General features: G+C 35.7%; 1 protein-coding gene across 8 annotated transcripts in view; it reads left to right on the forward strand.

Moving 5' to 3' along the window:
* ATRX (ATRX chromatin remodeler) overlaps window positions 1-22,285 on the forward strand; it is a 209,273-nt gene that overhangs the window by 100,751 nt on the left and 86,237 nt on the right. For all 8 annotated transcript variants that reach the window (XR_013483696.1, XM_020964560.2, XM_020964563.2 and 5 more), the window contains 9 exons: window positions 2,326-2,395; window positions 13,621-13,769; window positions 14,144-14,323; window positions 16,167-16,260; window positions 17,742-17,844; window positions 18,320-18,502; window positions 19,917-20,058; window positions 20,650-20,759; window positions 21,764-21,910. Coding sequence is in view for 7 of the 8 variants with exons in the window: in XM_020964560.2 (XP_020820219.1) it covers window positions 2,326-2,395; window positions 13,621-13,769; window positions 14,144-14,323; window positions 16,167-16,260; window positions 17,742-17,844; window positions 18,320-18,502; window positions 19,917-20,058; window positions 20,650-20,759; window positions 21,764-21,910 (1,178 nt within the window). In the remaining variant the exon portion in view is untranslated. The remainder of the gene's footprint in view (window positions 1-2,325; window positions 2,396-13,620; window positions 13,770-14,143; window positions 14,324-16,166; window positions 16,261-17,741; window positions 17,845-18,319; window positions 18,503-19,916; window positions 20,059-20,649; window positions 20,760-21,763; window positions 21,911-22,285) is intronic.

The raw sequence follows: 22,285 nt of genomic DNA on the forward strand, positions 1-22,285 counted from the left end.
AAACCATAGGGTCCTGGACTTATACTGAGAAGGCACCTTTGGGGAAATCTTGTCCTTTCCCATTTTCTAGATGAGGAAATTGAGGTCCAGAGACATTAAATGGTTTGTCAAAAGTGATACAGGTGGACAATTGTTGACTGACATAGACTTTAGAGTCTAAGAACTAACTTAGCACTTTGCATTTTTCTGGCTTAGTGAAAGCACATTTTTAATATTTATCACCTCAGAGTTTGACAACTTTATAGTCTTACAACAGGATTGAGAGTTGAAGTACAAGTGGGAGATAGTAAAGTCCTAGAAGAGGAAGGGAGGCACATATTTAAGTGATTGATAGGCATGGTTTGTAGGTCACAGGGACAAGACTTGTGATTACAACATTTCAGGAACAAGTAGTGCAACTTGAGGAAGTACTTTACATTTTCCTGACTAGACATAGCATTCTTTCCCCAAGGAACACATTTCTCCATAATTTCTTCAGGTTAACACTACCTAGCCTTCCCACAGGCCTTTGTAGCATTGCCATGCTTTCTAGAAACACAACAAAGTATGACAGGCTTAGGATCTTGATTCCACCAAATTCACATCCTCTAAGTCTAAATATAGCTTACCTTAGCTATATTTTTGAGGAGAAAGAGAACACCAGCAGCTAGGGGTGGATTAGAAGAGACTTCCTGGACAAGTGTCCTTTCATTTGAGTCTTGGAGAAAGATAAGGATTGAATGCTTTGGTGATGAGGTGTAAGTGCCTTCCAGCAAGAGTTTAGATGTTGAGTTTGGAGAGTAGTACAGTTTGACTGGAATGTGGAGTGTTCAAAGAGGAGCCATGTGAAATAAGACTAAGGTGGTAGGGAGTTATGCCAAGCTGAGTAGTTAGTATTTTGTTTGTAGCCTCTAAAAGTTTTTAAGTAGAAAAAGGACTTGGTTAGGCTATATTTGGGATATTATATTCAGTTCTGGGTAGTATAAGACATGCATTGATAATAGGGCTGTGTGAGGCCATGTCATATGAGAATCTATTGAAAGAATTCGGTATGTTCAGCTTGATAAAGAGAAGACTAGGGGGAACTGGAGAGGTATATTCAAGTATTTGAAGGATTGTCTTTGGAAGGGAGTTTAGACTTATGCTTGGTCACCGAAGGCAGACCCAAGAAGAGTGGGCACAAGTGGCAAAAAAATGTATATTATTTAGGCTTGATTAAAAAAAAAAAGATTTAACAATTATAACAGTTCAGAGGTGTAATGGCCTGCCTTGAAAAGTGTTGGCTCCCTCTCCTTGGAAGTATTTAAGTACAGGCTGGATGACCGCTTGTCAGATATGTTACAGTAAGAATTCCTTTAATTTATTTCTTGGCCTCTATGGCCTCCAGGTCCCTTCCAGTTCTCAGAATCTGTGATATTGTCTACATGATTGTGGCAGTTACTATAAAGATGGATTGTAGAAAAGAGAGAATGGATCACTTGTGAGAAGTGAGGAGGGCCCGAACTAATAATAGCAGACATTGCAGTATGGATTTTGCATATGCAGTGTTTATAGATGCAGATTCTTTGATAATATATGTAGATTTAAGGAAGGAGAACATTACTGGGAACCTTTAGGCATCCGGAAAAAGTTAATTGTACTCTGAGCAGTAAAAAAAGGCAGCCAGGAAAATTTATAAAATATTTCCGGAGAAATTCCATCAAAATTATTAATATTAAATATTTTCAGTCCTTAACCCTAAATGCCAACTGGAAATTTGTTTGCCAGAAAATTTGTAGAACATTGGAGCGCTAGTTCAATAGTTGATTTCCCAGAGAAGGATTTACTTACATGAAATTCCCTCATTTTTGACAGTAAAAGAGATAGTAATTTGTTTCAACAGTCATATTGACTACAGAGATGTTAGCTTTGATAAAGAACTTGTGCACATGTAAAGGTCATGTAGCATTATTAATGGGCTAGAGGTTGGGCAGTTCCTAGGGCGTGGGCCTTGCAGTGAAAAAGGCCGGATCATCAGCACTTCTTTGTGTGAGCCTGAGCAAATCACATAACATCTGTCACCCTGACTTTTGTCATCTGTAAAATGCGGAAGCAGAGTGATTTAGTAGAGTGGCCTCCAAGGTCCCTTATATCTCTCTGTCTCTGATCCTATGATTGAAGAAAGTCCTGATGATATGTTTCTTCCCACTGGTTTATGGACAACAGTCTCTCTTTTGTCCCAGAAAAAGGCTGAGTAAAATCTTGTGTCTCTTTGGCTTGCTTTGTAACTTGTACTGCATATAGATTTGCTCCTGTGCGTGATTTCGATACTTTGATTTTGACAACTTCTTGTCTCTCTTTTTAAAGGTGAAGAAGCTGACAGAGCAGGTCCTGTCACCTTGGATGATGATGAAGATGAAGATGATCCTGAGAATAGGTATGGTTCCAACTCTAAGGACATTAAAAAGATTATAACACACCCTAGGCGTGGGCGCAAACGAGAGCAACGGAGCACCAAGCAGGCTGTCAAAACCAGGATGGCCTGCCTTGTAAAGACACGCTCACAATCTTCACGCAAGTTTGAAAGCGAGGCCTGAAAAGGGCCAACACTCAGAAACACAAAGAGAAAATAAGTATTTAGAAGTGTTAACACCCCTTATATATGGTGTGTTATAAACGCACTGTAGCACTTTTTGCGTTTCTGTTCCCATGTATAATCTGATAAATTGACTGAGAATTACTTAATTCTTGTAGCTAGACAATGTCCATGATAACTGTGAATCACAAGGCCCTGAATAGGTGCCATCACCCTCATTTGTCATTAATCTCTGCTTTATACCTACTGTCAGTTCTGGTGGTGCTATTTTTTAAAAGCTTTGGCTTTTAGAGACCAAAAATCCACAAATTCATAAGATAAGAATATTTTGAAGCTAAATTTCAGTTCGTACACAGACATGTGACCTCAGTGTGTGTAGGGTGATTGAATATTCTTTTGAGAATAGTTTTTAGTTAAATTGTAGTAGGTATAGCATTAACTTGTAATTGAAGTAATCCAGTTTGGTTTATCAAATGACGCCCTTGCATGTAGATCAAATCAGTAGTAAAATGTAACGAACTTAATATTCACATAGTATTGCAGCTCATCGGTGGTTTCTTTTCCTTAACATTTATTAGCCCTTCATGTGTTGCAGCAAAGCCAACCCTAAGTGTCCCTTGAAGAAAAGACACTAAATATATAGCTCGAGAGGCAGAGAATGCGGGCTAGTAGAAAGAGGAGAATTTGGAAACCTTTGCAAGCTCAAATAGGTTTCCTCAACTGTCTTGAGTCTTAGTTTCTCATCTGGGAAATGAAGGGATTAACCTAAATAATTCTTAGTGTCCCTTCTAGCTTTAGATTGTTACTCTTTGTGTTAACCGTAGTAAAAAATGTAGCATGTTAAATGAAGTTTATAGTAAGATAGGTTTTCGTGTTTCAAGGAGATGAGAAAAATATATGCAATTTTTTACAGCATCTTATTGTCAGAAACTGACATTTTGTAGTTAGTAAATGTGAAGCCAGCTTATATTGTAGGTATACTTTACATTTACTAATACCATCTCCTTTTTTTTTGCTTCAAATTCTTATTAATTTTAGCATAGAGCACAGTCTCCATTATGTAAAATAATAGGTAGTTTTCTTAACAAAACAAAGACTTTTATTTTGCACCTTAAATAGTAATTATTCAGCATCAAATGCTGCTAGCCTTTGTTTTTTTGAATTAAATATTTAAACAGACATACTGCTATTTTAAGATGAGGGAAAAAGGGGCAGCTAGGTGGCACAGTGGATAGAGCACCGGCCCTGAAGTCAGGAGGACCTGAGTTCAAATCTGGCCTGGGACCAAACACTTGATACTTACTAGCTGTGTGACCCTGGGCAAGTCACTTAACCCCAATTGCCTTAAAAAAAAATGTAGACAAAAGATGAACTTGGCCAATTCTTAATCTGTCTATTGAAATGAATAAGATGAGGGAAAAAGAAATAATTCAGGTATTTCACAATATAGGATTTCAGCCACAATATTCAGGCTACTGAAATTGCTTTAATTCTTTTCCACTTTAATGTTTACTGTGTCTTATTTTCCAGGAGAGCACAACTCTAAAGTCTTAGCATCAATTTGTTAATCAACACTCACACCATACAAACATGTATGTGTATCTATGCATAACCACCTACCTGCTTATATAAACACACACTTTTAAACATGCAGAAGAGATTTTTTCCCCCTCATTTAACCTTGACTTCTCTAATTTTACAATTAGTCACAAAATCAGCTTTCTTGAGGTGCTTGTTTTAAATTTGTATTTTAGTCTGGTTGAGCTTTATTTTACTTTTTGTACTTGAAAACTTTTAAAGTGCTCTGATTCTCCCCCTCCTCTCTGTAATTGGCAAGTACTTTACTGAAAAAAGAACTACCACTGCATGTCAGATGGAAAATGCAACTGTTGGGTTTTGTTTTGTTTTTTTTTAAATCAGAATTGAATATTTTGTTATGTTCTTGGTTATGCAATCTATCCATAACTTAAACTGTTCTCATATGGTAGTCAAGAAGCTTCTTGATTTACACCATGCCAAAGAGGGTACCTCGTGCCCACCAGTGTTTTGTTTGTACTGTGGGTACGTGAGTATCAAACTGCACACTTCTACTGTAGACTTTGTGTTTAGGCGCATCTGCATATGTACTGAATGATTATAAGCATTTGTTTTGCAGATCTTAATTGATTTTTTAAAGTATATTTTCCAGTTTGCTATTTTGAGTGAGTCATAACATGAGACAGTGCTGTATGCTTTTCTTAATTTGCTGTATTTATTTTTTTCCATTATTTCTGCTTCTGCTTTTTTTTTAGCAGTATTGTACTATGTTCTAAGTGTTTATGTTTATTAAGAGGTAAATAGTGTATTAATGCAGAATGCCTAAGTATTTGTTGGATGCAATAAATTTTTGTAAAACATTTTTCTCGTTCAAGCATTTAATTTTAAGTTTTAATGGCTCATTTAAGGGTTGAATTATGGTGCAGAGGTATCATCTAGTTTGTAGATAAAGAATTTTGGTAGATCGCTCTCTTACAAAATCAGACGAACTTTTGTCAAACTTGTGACAGCATTGTGTAGTAAAAGGAGTGTTGGATTTGAACTGGATTATCTCCAAGGTCCCTTTCACCTCTAACAGCATATGATTCTTATGATCAACAATGTATTTGTTTCTTTATCCATATTATTTTACTAGATAGATAAAACCAACTTTAAAAATGAACAATTCCCAATAGCTTTGAGATATTAAAGAAAACACATATTAATTAGACTTACAATTTTATTAGTGTATATAAATAGATGAATTTAAAATTTAAAATATATTGTTTTGGTTACATTGCATTAATAAATAGAAACAGTTTATTCATCATACTGAACCATAACATTTACTCACTTTAAATGTGCACAACTGAAATGTTTGGAGAAGAAAGGTACAGTAATATCCTCACCTAAGGTTATGTGATCAATATTCTCTATTGTGCTTACTTGAAAATCTTATTTTAATCTTAGAGCAGATTTTATTAGTTGAATCTAACCACAGGATAGTGATTAAAACTACATGATTGCACTTATTGTGTTTTTACTCCATTAAAAATGTCACTGTTAGGAACATTTCATTCCATGTTTCTCATTAGTCTGAGATTTATTTTGGTATTCTGATTCCTGTTAAAATTTTTTATTGAAAATATTCATGGTCCTCTTTTATTGAGAGTTGAAATATCTTCACCAACTTTTTTCTGTTTTGAATATGAACTCTGAGAATGTGAGATGTGATCAAAATTTGTTTTTGTAGTCAAAACTCACTTAATGAAATTGGCCTCGATTAAAGAGAATTTAAGTCCCTACTGCATGTTTGCCTCCATGAACTATGCTAAAACGTTATGAAGATTGTCAGGAAAATGTTTTGCACAAATCATTTACCATTTATTTTATTGTAATATTGTATGTCTTGGGCTGTGTGTTTTTTTTTAAGTTGCTGAACATATTACAAGTTAGTATTTTGAAAATCAAATTGAGTACCCCTGAGGAAATTTTTTAAAAAATATTTTTCTACGTAAAGTTGTTAAGAAGGTAAATTTGATCACAGTTTCTCTGTGGCTGAGAGAGATTAGAAACTTTTATTGAATCTAGAACTTTGCAGAAATTGATAAAAGAAATTGCTAGAGTTGATTATTATTTTGGGAATTGCCTTTAGTCCTCTGAATTCTCAGTGAGTGCTCTGTGAAACAGCACTTACTCCTTTCCAGCCAGAAAACACTAAATTGATTGTTTCATGATATTAGCTGTAGTTTTGTTTTGTTTTTTAAATTGGTAGCAGTTTTCATATTTTGGGATAAGAAGGGGTTTCTGATGATGGTCTCTACTTAGTGGCCCCAGCAGTGCTTTGTGAAGACATTGGATTCTCCTGGAATTGTTCATTTTAATGAAGATATTTTGGTAAATTTGCATCTGATTTTCATAAACATTAAAGATGTGAGTAAATCTAAAATCCCTTAAATAGTAAAATTGTTGAGCTTCTCCTTTGGATACTTTATCAGGTATTCATATTCTCTATACACTTGGTTAATCTGTAGTCATTTATGAAGGGTACCAATTTTTTTCCCTTTGTGAAAATTATTCATGGTGGTTCTAGTCATTTTTATCTATCAGATCTGTCTTGTTTCCCTGTACGTGGGGAACCTGATTCGTTTTTTCCGCAGATAAATCTGTTATTTACTCGTCTCTGAGTAAAATTTTTGAGTACCTGGCCTATTTTTAGAGTGACAAAAATCAAGATTCTTAAAATGAGCTCTGATTCTTTAAGATTCAGGTAAGTATCTGATTAACTATTAGTAAAACTCAGGAGGTCCTAGTCTAGATGGCATGTAGCACAGCCTGGCACATAGCAGGCACTTAATAAATGTTGATCTAAACCTCCCAGTGCCACACCCTTTTTCTTCTTGTTACAGGAAGGTAACTGGCTACTTAGTACTCCTTCTCTGACTGACTCAGACAAATCACTGTTAGCGTAGATCTCCCTCCTCTACCCAGCTTAGTATTTTCAGAAAAATTTTAAAAGGTTGGAAATTCATGGTATAATGAAGTTATCTGTCATTCTGAAGATTGTGTACTTTTTTACATTTTGTCTTAAACCCCAACCTTGCAAAATGAAATATGGAATTTGTTTAAATTAGATCTAAATTTTTACTTGTCAGTAATCAACTGTCCTAGTAAAGATTGGTGATCTGTTCTTTAATTTTATGTAGCCACATTTCTTGATTTACTCTCTATAGTTTAATGTGATTTTTACCTTTTTAAAACTAATCATTCCAGTATCTTGGAGTACATACACATCGCTTTTTTGAGATATCATATCATATCAAGTATGAGAAATAGCTTGCTAGTAGATGAATACTTGAAAATATCGGATCCTCTGATTTTGAATATGACTCATTACTTTTTTCCACTCATAGTTTTTTGTCTTAGTCATTGATTATTGTTTTCCCAGTGCCCTTTCCAGAAAAGAATAAGGAAAACACAATTAAAAGCCTTCTTGATTAGTATATATAATATTGCAGAACAATTAGTTTTTCTAATTAATTTCAAATGGTTATTTATCAAATTCAATTTAGCAAGGGATCTTAATTATTTTTATTGACTTTACGGGAAGAAGAAATTCAGTAACCCTGTTTTTAAAAGAAAAAAAACTTGTCAGATATTTCCGAACACTCATAAAGTATAGATATACCCAAATCAGAATACATTTTTGTCGTTTCAAGACGTGAACTTCTAAAGCTTAAGAAAGAGCAGTATATAGGCCCTTTATGGAATTCTCGTATTGGCATTGAATCTGTTGGTGATTGATTTTGCAAAGTCTTAGATTTCTGGCAGGAACTACATTATATGATAAATACAGTGAGCTCCCTTATACCAATGATGTTGAAATAATCATCTAACCATGAAGTCGGATGAACACTTTCAGTGAACATTGCATATAGTATGGGATTGGTAATATAGGTCATAAAAAATTGCTTCTTTTGATCTCTAAGTGGTTCCGTGGGAATCTTTGTCAGCTCCCATTGGATCAGTTATCTTTATGCAAGTGAGTCCCAGATTTCTGTATTCAGCTCTTTTTCATGAGCTCTGGTTCCACATCACCATCTATCTTTGGACATTTCCAACTAGATGTCCCACAGCCATCTCAAACTCTACATGTCCACAATAGAATATATTATGACACCCCCACCCCCACCCTCTTTGTGCCCCCAACACACAGTTCTAAATTTCTTATTTCTCTTGACTGCACCACCATCTTTCCTGATATCTAAGTTCTCACGCTTTACTCTTCACCCTTTACTCTTCTTCACAGCATATATCCAATTATTTTCCAGGTCTTGTCAATTCTACCTTGCCAACATCATTCACATTCATGTCCAGCTCTCCACCCACTTTGCAATCACCCTGATTCAGGCTCCTATCACCTTTATTCTGGATTATTGAAATAGTCTCCTAATTGGATTCCCTCCCTCCAGTGACTCTTATCTCCAATCCATCCTTCACATAGCTGCCAAAGTGATATTCCTAAAGTACAAATTTAAACTGATCGTCTCCAGTTTATCAGACTCCAGTGACTTCCTATTTCCTCCAGGATCAAATGCAAACTCCTGTGTTTCGCCTTTAACTCCCTTAATAACCTAGATCCAGCCTAACTTTCCAGCCTTATTTGTACCCTTCGTGTACATTATGGTTTAACCAAAGTTGCCTTCTAGGTGTGCCTCATTCATAACATTCTGCCTCCAATCCCCATGGCTTTGACCATTGTATCCCCCGTTCCTGGAATGTACTTTCTCATCCCCACTACCTTTTCAAATCCCTAGTTACCTTCAACGCTCAGTTCAAGCTTTAAGTGAAACCTTTCCAGATTTTCACTCCCTTTGTTCCCTTCTCCTTCCAGTGTTTCCTCCTGAAATTACTCATATTTTATGTGTGTACTTATGTATACATGTTTCCCCAGACAGAATGTAAGCTTCTGAGAGCAGAGATTATTTCATTTTTTCTTTGTGTCCCCAGTGCCTAGCACAGTATCCAGCACATAATAGGTGTTTTCTAAATGCTTGTTCATTAATTGAATTTACACTCTACTGTTTGAGAGGTATGTGAAGATAGCTCTATTCTTGCAGATTTATTTTTCCTACTAGTAGAGAGTTTTGACTTAGATAACTTGTAACATATACCATGATGTATATAATACATACATTTTTAGGTTTCATGTCCTTTTCGATATTAAATACTATAGTTGAGATTACTGTAACTTCTAAAACCAAAATTTTGTATTTTAACTGTAAAGTTTTTATAGTACAGTTGGGATATAAAACTATGGAAAGCAATCTTCTTTTTAAATTCTCAATAGTTATGTGGTTATTAAAGTGAAATTGCTTGAGCTTCCAAAAATGTAATTTCTACTTAGTGCTTCATTTCAATCCTGTTTTCAGTGCTTCAAAGACATAGATTTTAGACTTAGCTAGTGGCAGCTAGTACAATGATTTAGGAATAGAACACTGGTTTAAATGTTGTTGAACTTTTAAACATCTTTTATTTTCCAAATTTAGAAATCAAGCCTGAGCTGCCTTTTTTATCAATGTATTGTTGCTACTGTACTGGTTTCACATCCTTAACTGTTTCCTTGACTGTAGCAAATCCATCCCTTTCCTTGTGTTCTAGAAAAGATACTGTTTGGTTGGAAGTGTGATATAGTGGGATAAGCCCAAGACTGAGAGTTAAAAGAATATTTTCAAGGCTGAGCTCTTCCTCTACTGAACAAAATATGTCACTTCCCCTCTCTGGGCCTCAGCTTCTTCCTCTGTTAAGGGGGTTGGTCTAGATGATCTGTAAGATCCTTATTAGCCATGAAGTCTTATAACACTCAGGTTTGACTTTTTCATCTAAAGTTACCAAGAGGCAACTGATCACCCCTTCTCTTGATCTTCTGCCAGTATGAAAATTGTTGACATTTAAGATTCTTAGAGTTTTAACCTATCCTGTGGTCTTTTTTTGTTTGTTTGTTTTGTTTTCCTGCTGGTTGTTTAAGTGTATAACAGCAACCATCCCTCATTTACTTTCTGTTTTAGATCAAAATCTCTTGCTGTCCTTCCTATCTTTTCCTCAGTACTTGATAGTTTTTGTTTTGTTTGCCTCAGTTCTTTCATGTTGTTCTGTTTTTTCTTTGTTTAATTCCAACGGGGAGGTTATGTTAAGGTATCGATGTCCTTAGTATTCTAGCTGTTCTTTATGTACTTTTTCATTTCACTTCATGTTGGTTTTTTGGGGAAAAGGGCTGTTGTCTCCACACCCTACCCCATGTTATTTTGCTTTTTTCCCTTCTCCTTCCCTCCCTTTCAGGATTTCTTCAGAACTTCTAAGTTTAGCTGCCACAAAAATAGAAGAACCTGTGCTTTTAAAGCTTGTGATAGAATTGTTACTAATTTGGATGGTATAGTTGACCCTGGACATAATCTTTGAACAATGAGATTTTAGTGATAGTCACCTCAATGACTTTCTGGAAATTTCCTATAAAGCTTCAAGAAAGAACATTTTTAAATAGAATCTACTAGGGATCATGCCTATACATCCATTGCATGGATCCAACTGTGAGCTCTGGAAGTGATGCTTTACCATCCTTTTGGCTGATTTCTTGAATGATAATGCTGACCTTGAAACTCCAGACTAAGGTGGCAGATTTATGACATATTACAGTAGGCTTTCTGGTGAGATACCACTTGCTATCTCATGAATAGCATCTTTTTTATTTTGAAGATCATTCTGAAGTCTTTCTGGTTTTCTAGATGAAATTCCATCTTTGTAAGATATGCCAATTAAGCTCTGTTTTTAAAGCAGCTGGCTTGCCCTAAACTGGTATTGGCATTTTCTTATTCCTTTACATTTTAGACTCAGTCATTCATTGCTTTTGTCAAAGTCATTTCATGTGCCTAGTATCTTTAAGGCACTTGTATGTATAGTTTTCTGATTTATGATCATAGATTTAAAACTGGAGGAGACCTGAAGGGTCATCTGTGCCAGTCCCCTAACTTAATAGATCAGGAAACTAAGGTCCAGTTAGCTTAAATGACGTGTTCGAAGTCAAACAATGAGTAAATTTCAGAGGTGATAATTGAATTTGGAGTCTTCTGACTCCAGGGCCAATATTCTTTATTTAGGTGAGCTCCTTCTCATCATAAGGCATTTTAATAAATGCAAGGTCATACTAACCAAATAAGCCTGAGGAGTCTTCATTCCTATTCATATAAGAAAAACATGACCCTCATCTGAAGGACATTGGTTTTCTACCTTTTTTGGTGAAGCAGTCAGGGTTTAGTGACTTGCCCAGGGTCACACAGCTAGTAAGTATCATGTGTCTGATGCTGGCTTTGACCTCAGGTCTTCCTGACTCCAAGGCCAGAGCTCCACTGCACCACCTAGCTGCCTGGTTTCCTACTTGTTAAGCAACTTAGGTTATTACTTATATTAGGTTGCTCCCAAAAGCTACTCAGATCTAATTTCTGTTATTTTGAACATGAATATGGTAACCCTGTAACTAATTAGTTCATTAGGTTTCCTTATTTTTGTTCAACTGGAGCTAGTGGATAAATTAAGTAGGTTTAGTATCTTTTGATATCACATTAAAGTTTTCATCTTAGGAAGCCAAATTTTAAGAGAATGTATATATGCTGGCTATTAAAATTAGTAAATAGAACCAATATGAATTGGAAATATTTTTCCTTCTGATTTTGTGGGCCAGAGTGGGGAGGAATATGGAAGCTTCTCAAAGAGGAAAGATACTACGTAGGCCTGTCAGAGTATTTCTATTTGTTGTCTCATTCTACCCAACCTAGATCAGGAAAGCAACCCTCTCAGCAAGGTAAAGTCTCAGGTAAGCATAGGATTAGTTTTAGCCATCAGTGGTGGTATGGTTTTGAAATCATTCAGTAATTTTAGTCTATCTTTTTGTTGATAAAGTAATCACAAGCCTCATTATAAATATGTATGGGAATGAACAAGTATTCTGCCTTTGCCTCTTTTTTTTTTTTTGAGATGTTTCTCTCAATCCCAAGAGCATTGAAACAACGCTTGGGTAAAGGTCATAAACCTCAGACTAATGAAGAATTTACAATCCCAGTTGTGAGCTTTCAGTTGATACTTAGCCTTCGTTGGTGGTGCTTCTTGGTCCACTGCAGACTGTAATAGAATCATCCTACCTTTGCATCTTCTTAGAGGAGGATTGCCCCTTTTGTGACTTTGGAGCTTGTGCAGATCGTTTATTGTGATGTCTTGTGAGTTCTTTGAGTTTCTGCTTTGTGCACATAGATGGAAACATTTTGGCTTACACCAAAATAGTTTGATGACTTTACTTTCTGGCATTTGTTATTTAACTGGCTGTAGTATTCTATTGTTCTAAGAATATGGTCTTTGTATGTCTAGAGCTTATGGTGGTTTGTTTATTTGTTCAGTTGTTTTGGACATTTGGCTTCTTCAGATCTTCCCAATTTTTAGTCAAAATGGTAATCTGTTACACCAAGTTTTAATAAAAATCCAAAACGCTATTTCCTGGCTTAAGAACCTTAAGGGTTCTTAGAATATATGTGTGTAAATATCTTTTGTCTGTTTTCTGGTTTGTGATATTTAAATGTAGTTGGTTTAACATATTTATGGTTGTTAAAGCATGAAGTTTGTGTGCTGAGTACTTGGGTATCAAAGATTCTGAAACACACACACACACACACACACACACACACACACACACACACACACACACACACACACACACACCCTGCATTTGTTTTGGTCTTGACTTTTGACTTGACTTTTGACTTGATTGGTGTTAGGAATTCTCTGATTTGGAAACTCCCTTTGAATACTACAGATCAGCAGCTTCTCTGTAACTCACAGTCTTAAGAGAGAACCTAATGAGCTGTCTGGTCATTCCTTGTATTTTTATCACCAGCATGTAGCATAGTGCCTGACACATAATGAGCCTTTTAAAAAATGCTTGTTGATGATGGCTTGACCAAGTTTAAAAATGGTTTGTTTTTCACCTTGGAGAACTGGTCTATGTTATGTTGACTCTTTAAAAACACCTATTAGCAGAGACTTCTACTTTATTGCTTATTAATTTCCTCATTTGTTCAGGTGGAGAAATGTCCTACCATTTTTACAAGTGTTTTGTCTGGTTAGCCTGTTCACCTTTTCAGTTGTTAGGATGTCATGATGGAATAAGGAAGAAGGATTAAAAGGAAATTGAGCTTCAGTTTATAATATGTCCTAATTACATAGAGAATTTTGTTCAGACAAGTTCTTCAATATGTAATTGAATTGTATTAAATTGGAAGATATTTACTGTTAAAAGCATTCTAAAACTTTTTTTAAATTGATATTCTCTAAACCATGAGTTAGCTTATTAAAATATATATATTTTAGTACAGTTGTGCTTGTTTATGTAATTTCCCTTAGCATAATTTTTCTTAGTCCTTTTTCCTGGTATTCAAATTATTTGATTCCATTTCATTCTCACCCATAGACTACATAGTTTTGTTTTGTTTTGTTTTCTTATTTTCAAGAATCGCCAAAAAGATGCTCTTAGAAGAAATCCAGGCTAATATTTCCTCCGATGAGGATGCATCTTCAGATGAAGAACCAGCTAAAATTAAAAAACGAATTGTAAAGCAAAATGAAGAAAACACTGGCGATGAGAGTGAGCCCCTAAAAGGTAGAATATAGGATATGTTGATTTGGTAATTTGCAGAAGGTATTTAAAATTCAGCTATCATCATGTGTACTTATCTTCCTGTTTTAATTGTGTCACCTTTATTCATTATCTTTAATAAAGTGATGGCTTTGTAAATTAATTTTGATTTTTAAAATTTTGTGGTTTGCCCAATAGTGATACCACATGTATATGAAGTTTATAATTAGAGAGTAATAATTATCCCTGATCTCCCGGAAAATACGTATTTCTTTTTTGTCATGTGGTATTTCAGTGGAATCTTAGTCAAATAACTGTTTAAAAAATTTTTACCAGTGGCATTTTAAAGAGCAACAACTTTAAAATAGATATTCTTTTATCTGCCTTTCCTTGTTTAGATGAGAATGATGAGCACGGCAACTCTGACACTGATTCTGACTCTGAACAATCTAAGAAGCCTCGATACCGTCATAGACTGTTACGGCACAAACTGTCTGTGAGTGATGGAGAGTCTGGAGAAGAAAAGAAGTCAAGACCCAAAGAGGTGAAAGAAACCAAACGCAGAAATAGGAGAAAAGGTTAGAAATCAGATTTAAAATATGACTTTTAAAAATATTGTCATAAGGTTAAATAATACAGATAATATTATGTCCTGGTTAAGAGTGCTGGGCTTAGAATCAGAGACCTAGGTTCTTTATATCCTACTTCTGACACCAGCTCTGTGACTGGCAAGTCATCTAACATCCATGGGCCTCAGGCAACGTTCTCAGACTCAGCTGGTAAGTCAGAACATCTTGAGATTTGGATTAGTATTGGGAGTTGCCACACGAGGAGGTTCTGTGCTGATGGAAACCCAGATACTTCACAGTTTTGTGGAAAGTCAAATAGTTTACTAAATTATAAAATTACATTGCTATTCCAGTCATTTTCAAAGATTTTGGTATACGTGTGTATTTGGTTTCTCTTGCTGTGCTCCTCTAGCGTTACTCTCCTAACTTCGCATTTTTTCTTAGTTATGTCAGGAACTGTGAAGTCCAGTTTGTAAGTGTGAGTCACATTTTTCAGGAAAGTCACAACTTTTTTTCTTGACTTCCAAATTTAATTTTAATTTAAAATAGATTATATTTAAGTATAGATAATCTATAACTATTTCTCTACTACTTTAAGGTTTGCAGAGTGCTTTACATATGTTTTGCCTTTTGTTCTCCGTGGCCACTCTCTGAGGTAGACACTATTTCTCTGATTTGCCTAATGTCAGTGGAGGAAACGGAGACCCACCAAAGTTAAGTGATTTACCAGGGTCATTCAGCTACTCAATTCCAAAAGTGGTATTTGAACAAACTGAAGTCTCCAAGTCCAGGCAAGGATTTTTCTACTTCATGCTACTTCATTAGTATTGCTAATTGTGAATTTTAGGAATCCTAAATAGGACTTAAAGGTCTCTTTTGAAAATTGTTCTGTTTTCCATATGTGAGCTTTGAAATAAATATCAAAGCTATTTAATGATAGCTTATTACTCTTTTTTTTTTCCTGTGCTCTGTTCTACCCTAGGTTTCCTTGAAGGTTTTTTGTTTTGTTTTGAGGAAGATTGAAGGGATATGGTCTTTCACTTGTCTCATTAACATTCAGAAATCCTACTTTTAGTTCAGGAAGGCATTTGGAAAGTGCCTGGCCTTAAATTTAGTTTTGTCCTAGCTCTGAGAAAAAGCCATGTGTTAAACAGATTAATAGTATAATGAGTATTTTGGGGGGGGAATGTGTTACTTCAGTAAGGAAGCAAACTATATTCAAGTACTTTAAAAATATTTTTATTAACATCAAGAATGTCTACTCAGAACCACTTTTGCCTTGTCCAACTTATATACTTGAAACTAATAATGTGTTTATTTTTAATACTCTGAACTTTTCTTCTCGTATTAATATAAAACTGTGTGGATCTATTCATGAAATGTTACTGTTACTAGACACTTGCTCCAACCTTGTTTTTTTTTTGCAGCAGTTTTCCCCTCTGCTTTTATATCCTTTCATAGTTAAATATATACTCCAGAGCAAGGCAGTTGGTAAGATGGTTTTCATGGGCAGTGGATGGCTAGAGGGGATGTGACCTATGGTCTGGGGCTAGCGTTATAGTGGGCTACTTGAGTTGGCACTCACTCAGTCCATCATCTATTCAGGGTAGGAGTCCTAAGAGGAGTAATTCCATAACTCATTAGTAGTGTTTTAATGTAGATCTCTTTAATTTTTATGGCCACAAATGATAAATATTTGTGGTGCTGTCACCTTCTTCACAGTTGCATTTTTCTCCAGAGAATTACAATTTTTATATCATGTTCTCTGTCAATGTGATGCTGTTGAAGGATTGGTTATGCTACATTTCTGTCTGATTACAGTTGATGATTCAGTGTTTTAATTTTTATCAAGTGAGCAGTGAAGATTCCGTTGATACTGATTTTCAAGAATCAGGGGTAAGTGAAGAAGTGAGTGAGTCTGAAGATGACCAGCGCCCTAGAACAAGGTATGACTCAGAGCTTCTCTTTGCTCTGTTTTGGTTTTCTGTTATGTGTAAACATCTCAATTGTCATTCATATTTTCTGCTCTTCGATTTTATGGGGTGCACGACTCGTAAACCATAGTTCAGATAATGTCTTGACTATGTTTTTTTCATAGTGGTCTCTTTGATCAGAATAGCATGGGCTGTAGGAATCTAATTATGATTAATGACTTTGGGTTTCAGTTATAATTTGTAATTGATTCACACCTGCTAACACACTGCCCATCTTCCTAACCCCTAGCATATAGCCCATCAGATACATAGATACATAGATAGGTGATATCTGTCTATAGATGTCTGTTGTTTATCAGATGGACTGTATGCTGTGGGCTAGAAAGACAGGACAGGGAATCGCTCAGGAGGCATTTAGCCCATGGACAACCTTTTAGACATCTGGGCCCTTTCAAATAGTTGGGAACCAAAGGGATAAAAGTTTGTCTTCAAATAGATGATAATTTTTTCTATCAAATTTAGGGGAAGTACTGCTATATCAAACTCAATGTATTCAAAATCAAAGTTGTTTGTTCCTTTTTTCCCTCCTGATTTCCGTTGTTCTATAAATAGCATCGCTAACCACCTTGGTTGTGTTCAAATTGTCACAGTCATGCATTATTTCTTTCCCACTGTTGGTAGCTCTTACCAATTAAGAGTCAAGAGCTGTCAGTTCTCATTTTAGCTATAGAGTAGATTTATATATACGTTCCTGCATTGTTTAGTCTGAATGTTTATATAGAATTAGCTATGTTATCTTCATTAGGCATGAAGAACATTTATAGGGAATACAAAATGATGAGACAATTCTGGCCCTGGCCTCAGAGGTGGGATAAACAGACTTGAGAAAACTACAGAAACATGCACAAGTGCATTGATGATGATGATGCATCATCTGCATATCTAAGAACAGAAGGAACCCAACATTTATTCAACAGACACTTATTAAATACCTACAGTTATCACTTGCACTGTGAATTTCAGTTCAATGATGAATGAAAAGTTGTTAGTCCAAGAAGACTTTTCTGAGGAGGTGAATGTTAGACCATGCATTTATGACTCGAGTGAATGTGCCTTTGTGGAAAGAAAGAAGGGCATTTCAGGCAAGGGCACTGATGGGAGTGAAAAAGAAGGCAGCTGGATTTGTGCAAGGGACAATAAAGGAGAGACTATATTCATATGTCCATCCACAATATACACGTTTTAATCAATTGTAAAATCCTAGGACTCAGAAAGATTTTGCACACATATCTATGTTTGTGTAGCTAGCCTATTTGTATAAACCTTTTTCTAGGTTACTGTTATGTAATAGTGTTATTATCCATTTGTTATGAAACCCCTTCCTTCCTTCTTTTACTGTTTTAGCCACATGCCCAAATGGAGATATGTGCTAAACTCACATATATTCCAAGATAATTTTTTTGAATCAGCAAGAATTTTTTTTAACCTTTCAGATCAGCAAAGAAAGCAGAGCTGGAAGAAAATCAACGGAGCTATAAACAAAAGAAGAAAAGACGGCGCATTAAGGTTCAAGAGGATTCTTCAAGTGAAAATAAGGTAAGTGATAAAACATGCATGGAATGCTCTAATTATAATTGATAGAGCATTTTCTCCACTAAGAGGAAAGTCCCCTTTTAGTATAGCTGATTGGTAAATAATATTTTTAAGGTAGGAATCTGCAAAACTATAGAACTTTGATTTAGATACTTTGATTTAGATAAGTTGCAGAAGAAATTGAGATTTCTTTCATTCATTGATTCAGTAAGTATTTATTAATCTCATATGCTGATATACAGTATTTTGCATTAGGCACTTGGGCAGATAAAAAGATAAGACTTGGAAATTTTAAAATGCTTTTGTTTTGCCATTCACTGGGGCCACCAAGTTCATTCTCCTGTTTTGGGTTTTTAGACAACTGTGTCATTTTGTAGTAAAAATGATTGAATTTCTTAAATAGTAGAACTGTAGGGCATAATACTGTACAATAATAAACAATTGAATTTCATAGTTATTTATGATCATTTCATTTAAGAGTAATTCTGAAGAAGAAGATGAAAATGATGATTCCAAGTCTCCTGGAAAAGGTAGGAAGAAAATCCGAAAGATTCTGAAAGATGACAAACTGAGAACTGAAACTCAAAATGCCTTGAAAGAAGAAGAAGAGAGGAGAAAACGTATTGCCGAGAGAGAGCGAGAGAGAGAGAAATTAAGAGAGGTAGGTAATTAATGTATAGTAATGCTTAGATCCTAATCAAGAATCTTGGTCTGGGGACAGCTAGGTGGCACAGTGGATAGAGCACCGACCCTGAAGTCAGGAGGACCTGAGTTCAAATCTAGCCTCAGACCAAACACTTGATACTTACTAGCTGTGTGACCCTGGGCAAGTCACTTAACCCCAATTGCCTAAAAATTTAAAAAAAAGAGAGAGAGAGAGAATCTTGGTCTGGAAGGGACCTTAAGAGTTCTGGATGCCATCCTCTGGGTTTTTGAAGGGGTTCAAGTGAAGTTTATAGTGGCTGTGATTTGGCCAAGCCTCCGAGTCAATAGCTTATTTTTTTACTTTTTTTCAGAAACTTGATTGGAATGGTACATTAATTGTTTTCCCGAATCTCAGGTGCCAGCTAGTCCAACTCTTCCCTGAATGAGACTCATCTCTGTGATAGACCCAGCACATAGCCTTTCCTTTAAGGCTTCCATTGATGGAGAGACCTCCTACCCCTCATGACAACCCTTTCCCCTGTTGTGGTGTTTTCATTATTGTGGAGTTTTTCTTTACATTGAGCCTTGATCTGGCTCTCCACAACTTTTACAAGACATTGTTGATAGCTCTCGACCCCTTGTGCCAAATAAGACAAGACAGATTTCTCTTCTGCACTATAGCCCTTCATGCTCTTTTTTCCCACCGCATTAAATGCCTTTCTTTTTTTTGTAGGGGAACTGTTGGTTCTCTTAGAACTTAGAGCATGCTGAGGCCTTCTTTGAGCTTCTTTTCCTCTCTGAGGAAGACTAGTTCGAGCTAGCTAGCTCTTACATAGCCTGCAGTTCATTGCCCTTTTGCCTTGGCCAAGTATCTCTAACATTAGGTCACTGTAGAATTTGCTCTGTTCACTCCACTTAATATGAGTGAGATCCTCAGTCTTCCCTTGCTCTTTTTAGACACTCTTAGGCTTTTCCTCAATGTAAGAACTCCAATGGATATTAAATGTTTAGAAGCCACATTCTTAGTTTTTACTGAGTTTGAAGTGACAAGAAATGTCCTAAGATATGAATGCTGTGTTTGGCTGATAGGTAAAGCATACCTTAGATGTTTACTATGTGTTATGTTCTGTTCTCAGTTCTGAGGATACAAATATAAGCAAGTCCCTTCTCTCGAGAAGCTTCCATTCTAACTGGGGGGGTGGGGAGGTCATTGGGGGAATTGACAGCTGGTCCATCAAAGCCTAGGAATGCTCCAGTGGCAAAACAGTGTGATATTTAGAGTAATAATTTGTTTTTATTAATTACATTTGAGCCTGCTTTTTTCCTTTCATATTCAGTATACTGTTAAACTGATTTAACTCCTCAATCTTACCCATGACTGGAATAGGCCTTCCTTTGAGCAGTTATATATATGTTTCTTTCTCATTCAGGTGATAGAAATTGAAGATGCTTCACCTATTAAATGTCCAATTACAACAAAATTGGTTTTAGATGAAGATGAAGAAACCAAAGAACCTTTAGTACAGGTTCACAGGAACATGGTGACCAAATTAAAACCCCATCAAGTAGATGGTAAGAAAATCCAATGTATGTTTTAATGCTTCTTGTTCACTTATCTCTCAAAATAGATGTACTTAACTTTAAAAGTGTAGAAATCTCTGTTTATTCAAAAATTTACAATTTGCAGTTTTGACTATTTACTCTTACCCTACATGGGTCATTACGTACTTTTATTCATGAGAACTTATGTTACTCTTGACACCTCCAGGTTTGTGCACCTCCCATTAACCTGAAATATTGCTGTTAAAGTAAATACAAATTTAATTCATAACACTTGGCTATACTGGTCTTTTTCTATAGAATATAGAATCTCACCCTCTTAGGTTGTAGACAGTTATATTTAAGATTGTAGATTGAGACCTGGAAAGAGTCTACAGAGTTCATATAGTCATCTGAATTGTTTTCCCCAGGGACTTTTGTGGCTCAGAGATAGAGATTTTGATTAGTGACCAAAGATTGATTTTTCTGTACCTGTACTTTTTATGTTATTGCTAGTTGATTCTAAATGAAATATGAGTTCTTTACTTCATCTATTTTTGATACCCTAATTTTTGTCTTGAAGCAGTCATATGCTGAGCTTCTAATTTAAAATATTTTATTTAGGTGTTCAGTTCATGTGGGATTGCTGTTGTGAGTCTGTGAGTAAAACCAAGAAATCTGCAGGTTCAGGATGCATTCTTGCCCACTGCATGGGTCTGGGAAAGACATTACAGGTAGGAGGTAACAAATATGAAGAGCTAAGTGGGCACTTGTGAAGATAATGATCTCTTATAGTTTTAGTTTTGGAAGATAAATATGCAGTTGAATCTATATACACATGCATATATATATATGTAGACATACATTCACATGCTTACACAGTCATTGGAACTCTATCAGTACTTCTGCATTTTTCGTCTTGCAAAAAAATAGATACACAATGTGCTTATTTCAAATATTCTAGAATTGGTAACTCTCATTACCGTGTGTGTGTGTGTGTGTGTGTATTTTTTTATTCCAAAATGAAGTAAGCACACATGTATTCATAGCCCCCATAGGGCATTTTAAAAAATGGATGAATACTGCATTACAGGCATACTATGCATAACACTTCCTTGATCATTGTCCTTTAGTAATATCTTTAATACAGTATTACCCAAATCCTCTCCCTCTACGAAACCTGTGGAAAACCACTTCAGGTTGAGAGCAGATAGCCAGTGACTGACAGCTCAGGCTTGTTAGTATACTTGTAATTACATTATCGTTCCATTGTCCTATGGAACTAACTGCCCCCTATGAGAGCCTATCATGTTGTAGTTTTCACAGAACCCTTTCATAATGTTAGCTGGGAGAAATCCTGTTCCTTTATAGTTATTGGGATCCCATGTAATTTTGCAGCAATGTTCTGCGATTACAGAGATGACTTTGACTCTTTGACTCTCATCATGTATTTGGAAGTGATGATAGGTTGTATGCTTACCACTATCTGTTCCTGCCATGATATTTATTGGTAATCTCTTCCAGTGAAGAAATTGTTTCCTACCTCATCTCCCTTAAGAATCATTATGTTTCTGATTTATGCTTTAAAATTGTAGACTGCTATACAAATTGAATTATTATTACATGTCTTAAAACTTTTTTGGCTGCTTAAGAAAAAAAAAATAAGGATTTTCAACAGTATTGATTTCTAATAATTTTTGTGAATTTAAAGAAATATTGTAAATGTTTTCCTTTGTAGGTGGTGAGTTTTCTTCATACAGTTTTGCTGTGTGACAAATTGGATTTTAGTACAGCTCTGGTGGTATGTCCCCTTAACACTGCTTTGAACTGGATGAATGAATTTGAAAAATGGCAAGATGGATTAGACGATGAGGAGAAGCTTGAGGTACATTTTATCACAATTTGCAATTGTAGCTACTGTAGGTGGTATTCATGATTCATTGTTGGGTTGGACTAGAAGGCCTCTTCTCTGACCATCCTTCCTCATTTCTCTTCCAAAAGATGACCTTATCACTCCATAGCCCCCCCCCTCCAAAAAAAGAAACCCTTCAGTTGCTATTGATGTTATCTTACAGTTATTTATAGGAGCAATGCTGGGGCAGTGGGGTGGAGAGGGAGAGGTAGTATTGTGAATAGAGAAGGAGGAACAACAGGAGATGATGAATAGGTAAAACTTACAAGATTAGCATCTGTATGGATTTTTAGTATGAGTAAAGAATCCAAAATGACTGAAATTTTGAGTAGACGTGACTAGGAGCCT

Source organism: Phascolarctos cinereus, unplaced genomic scaffold (genome assembly GCF_003287225.1).
Source record: "Phascolarctos cinereus isolate Bilbo 61053 unplaced genomic scaffold, phaCin_HiC Scaffold_8;HRSCAF=390, whole genome shotgun sequence".
Lineage (NCBI taxonomy): Eukaryota > Metazoa > Chordata > Mammalia > Diprotodontia > Phascolarctidae > Phascolarctos > Phascolarctos cinereus.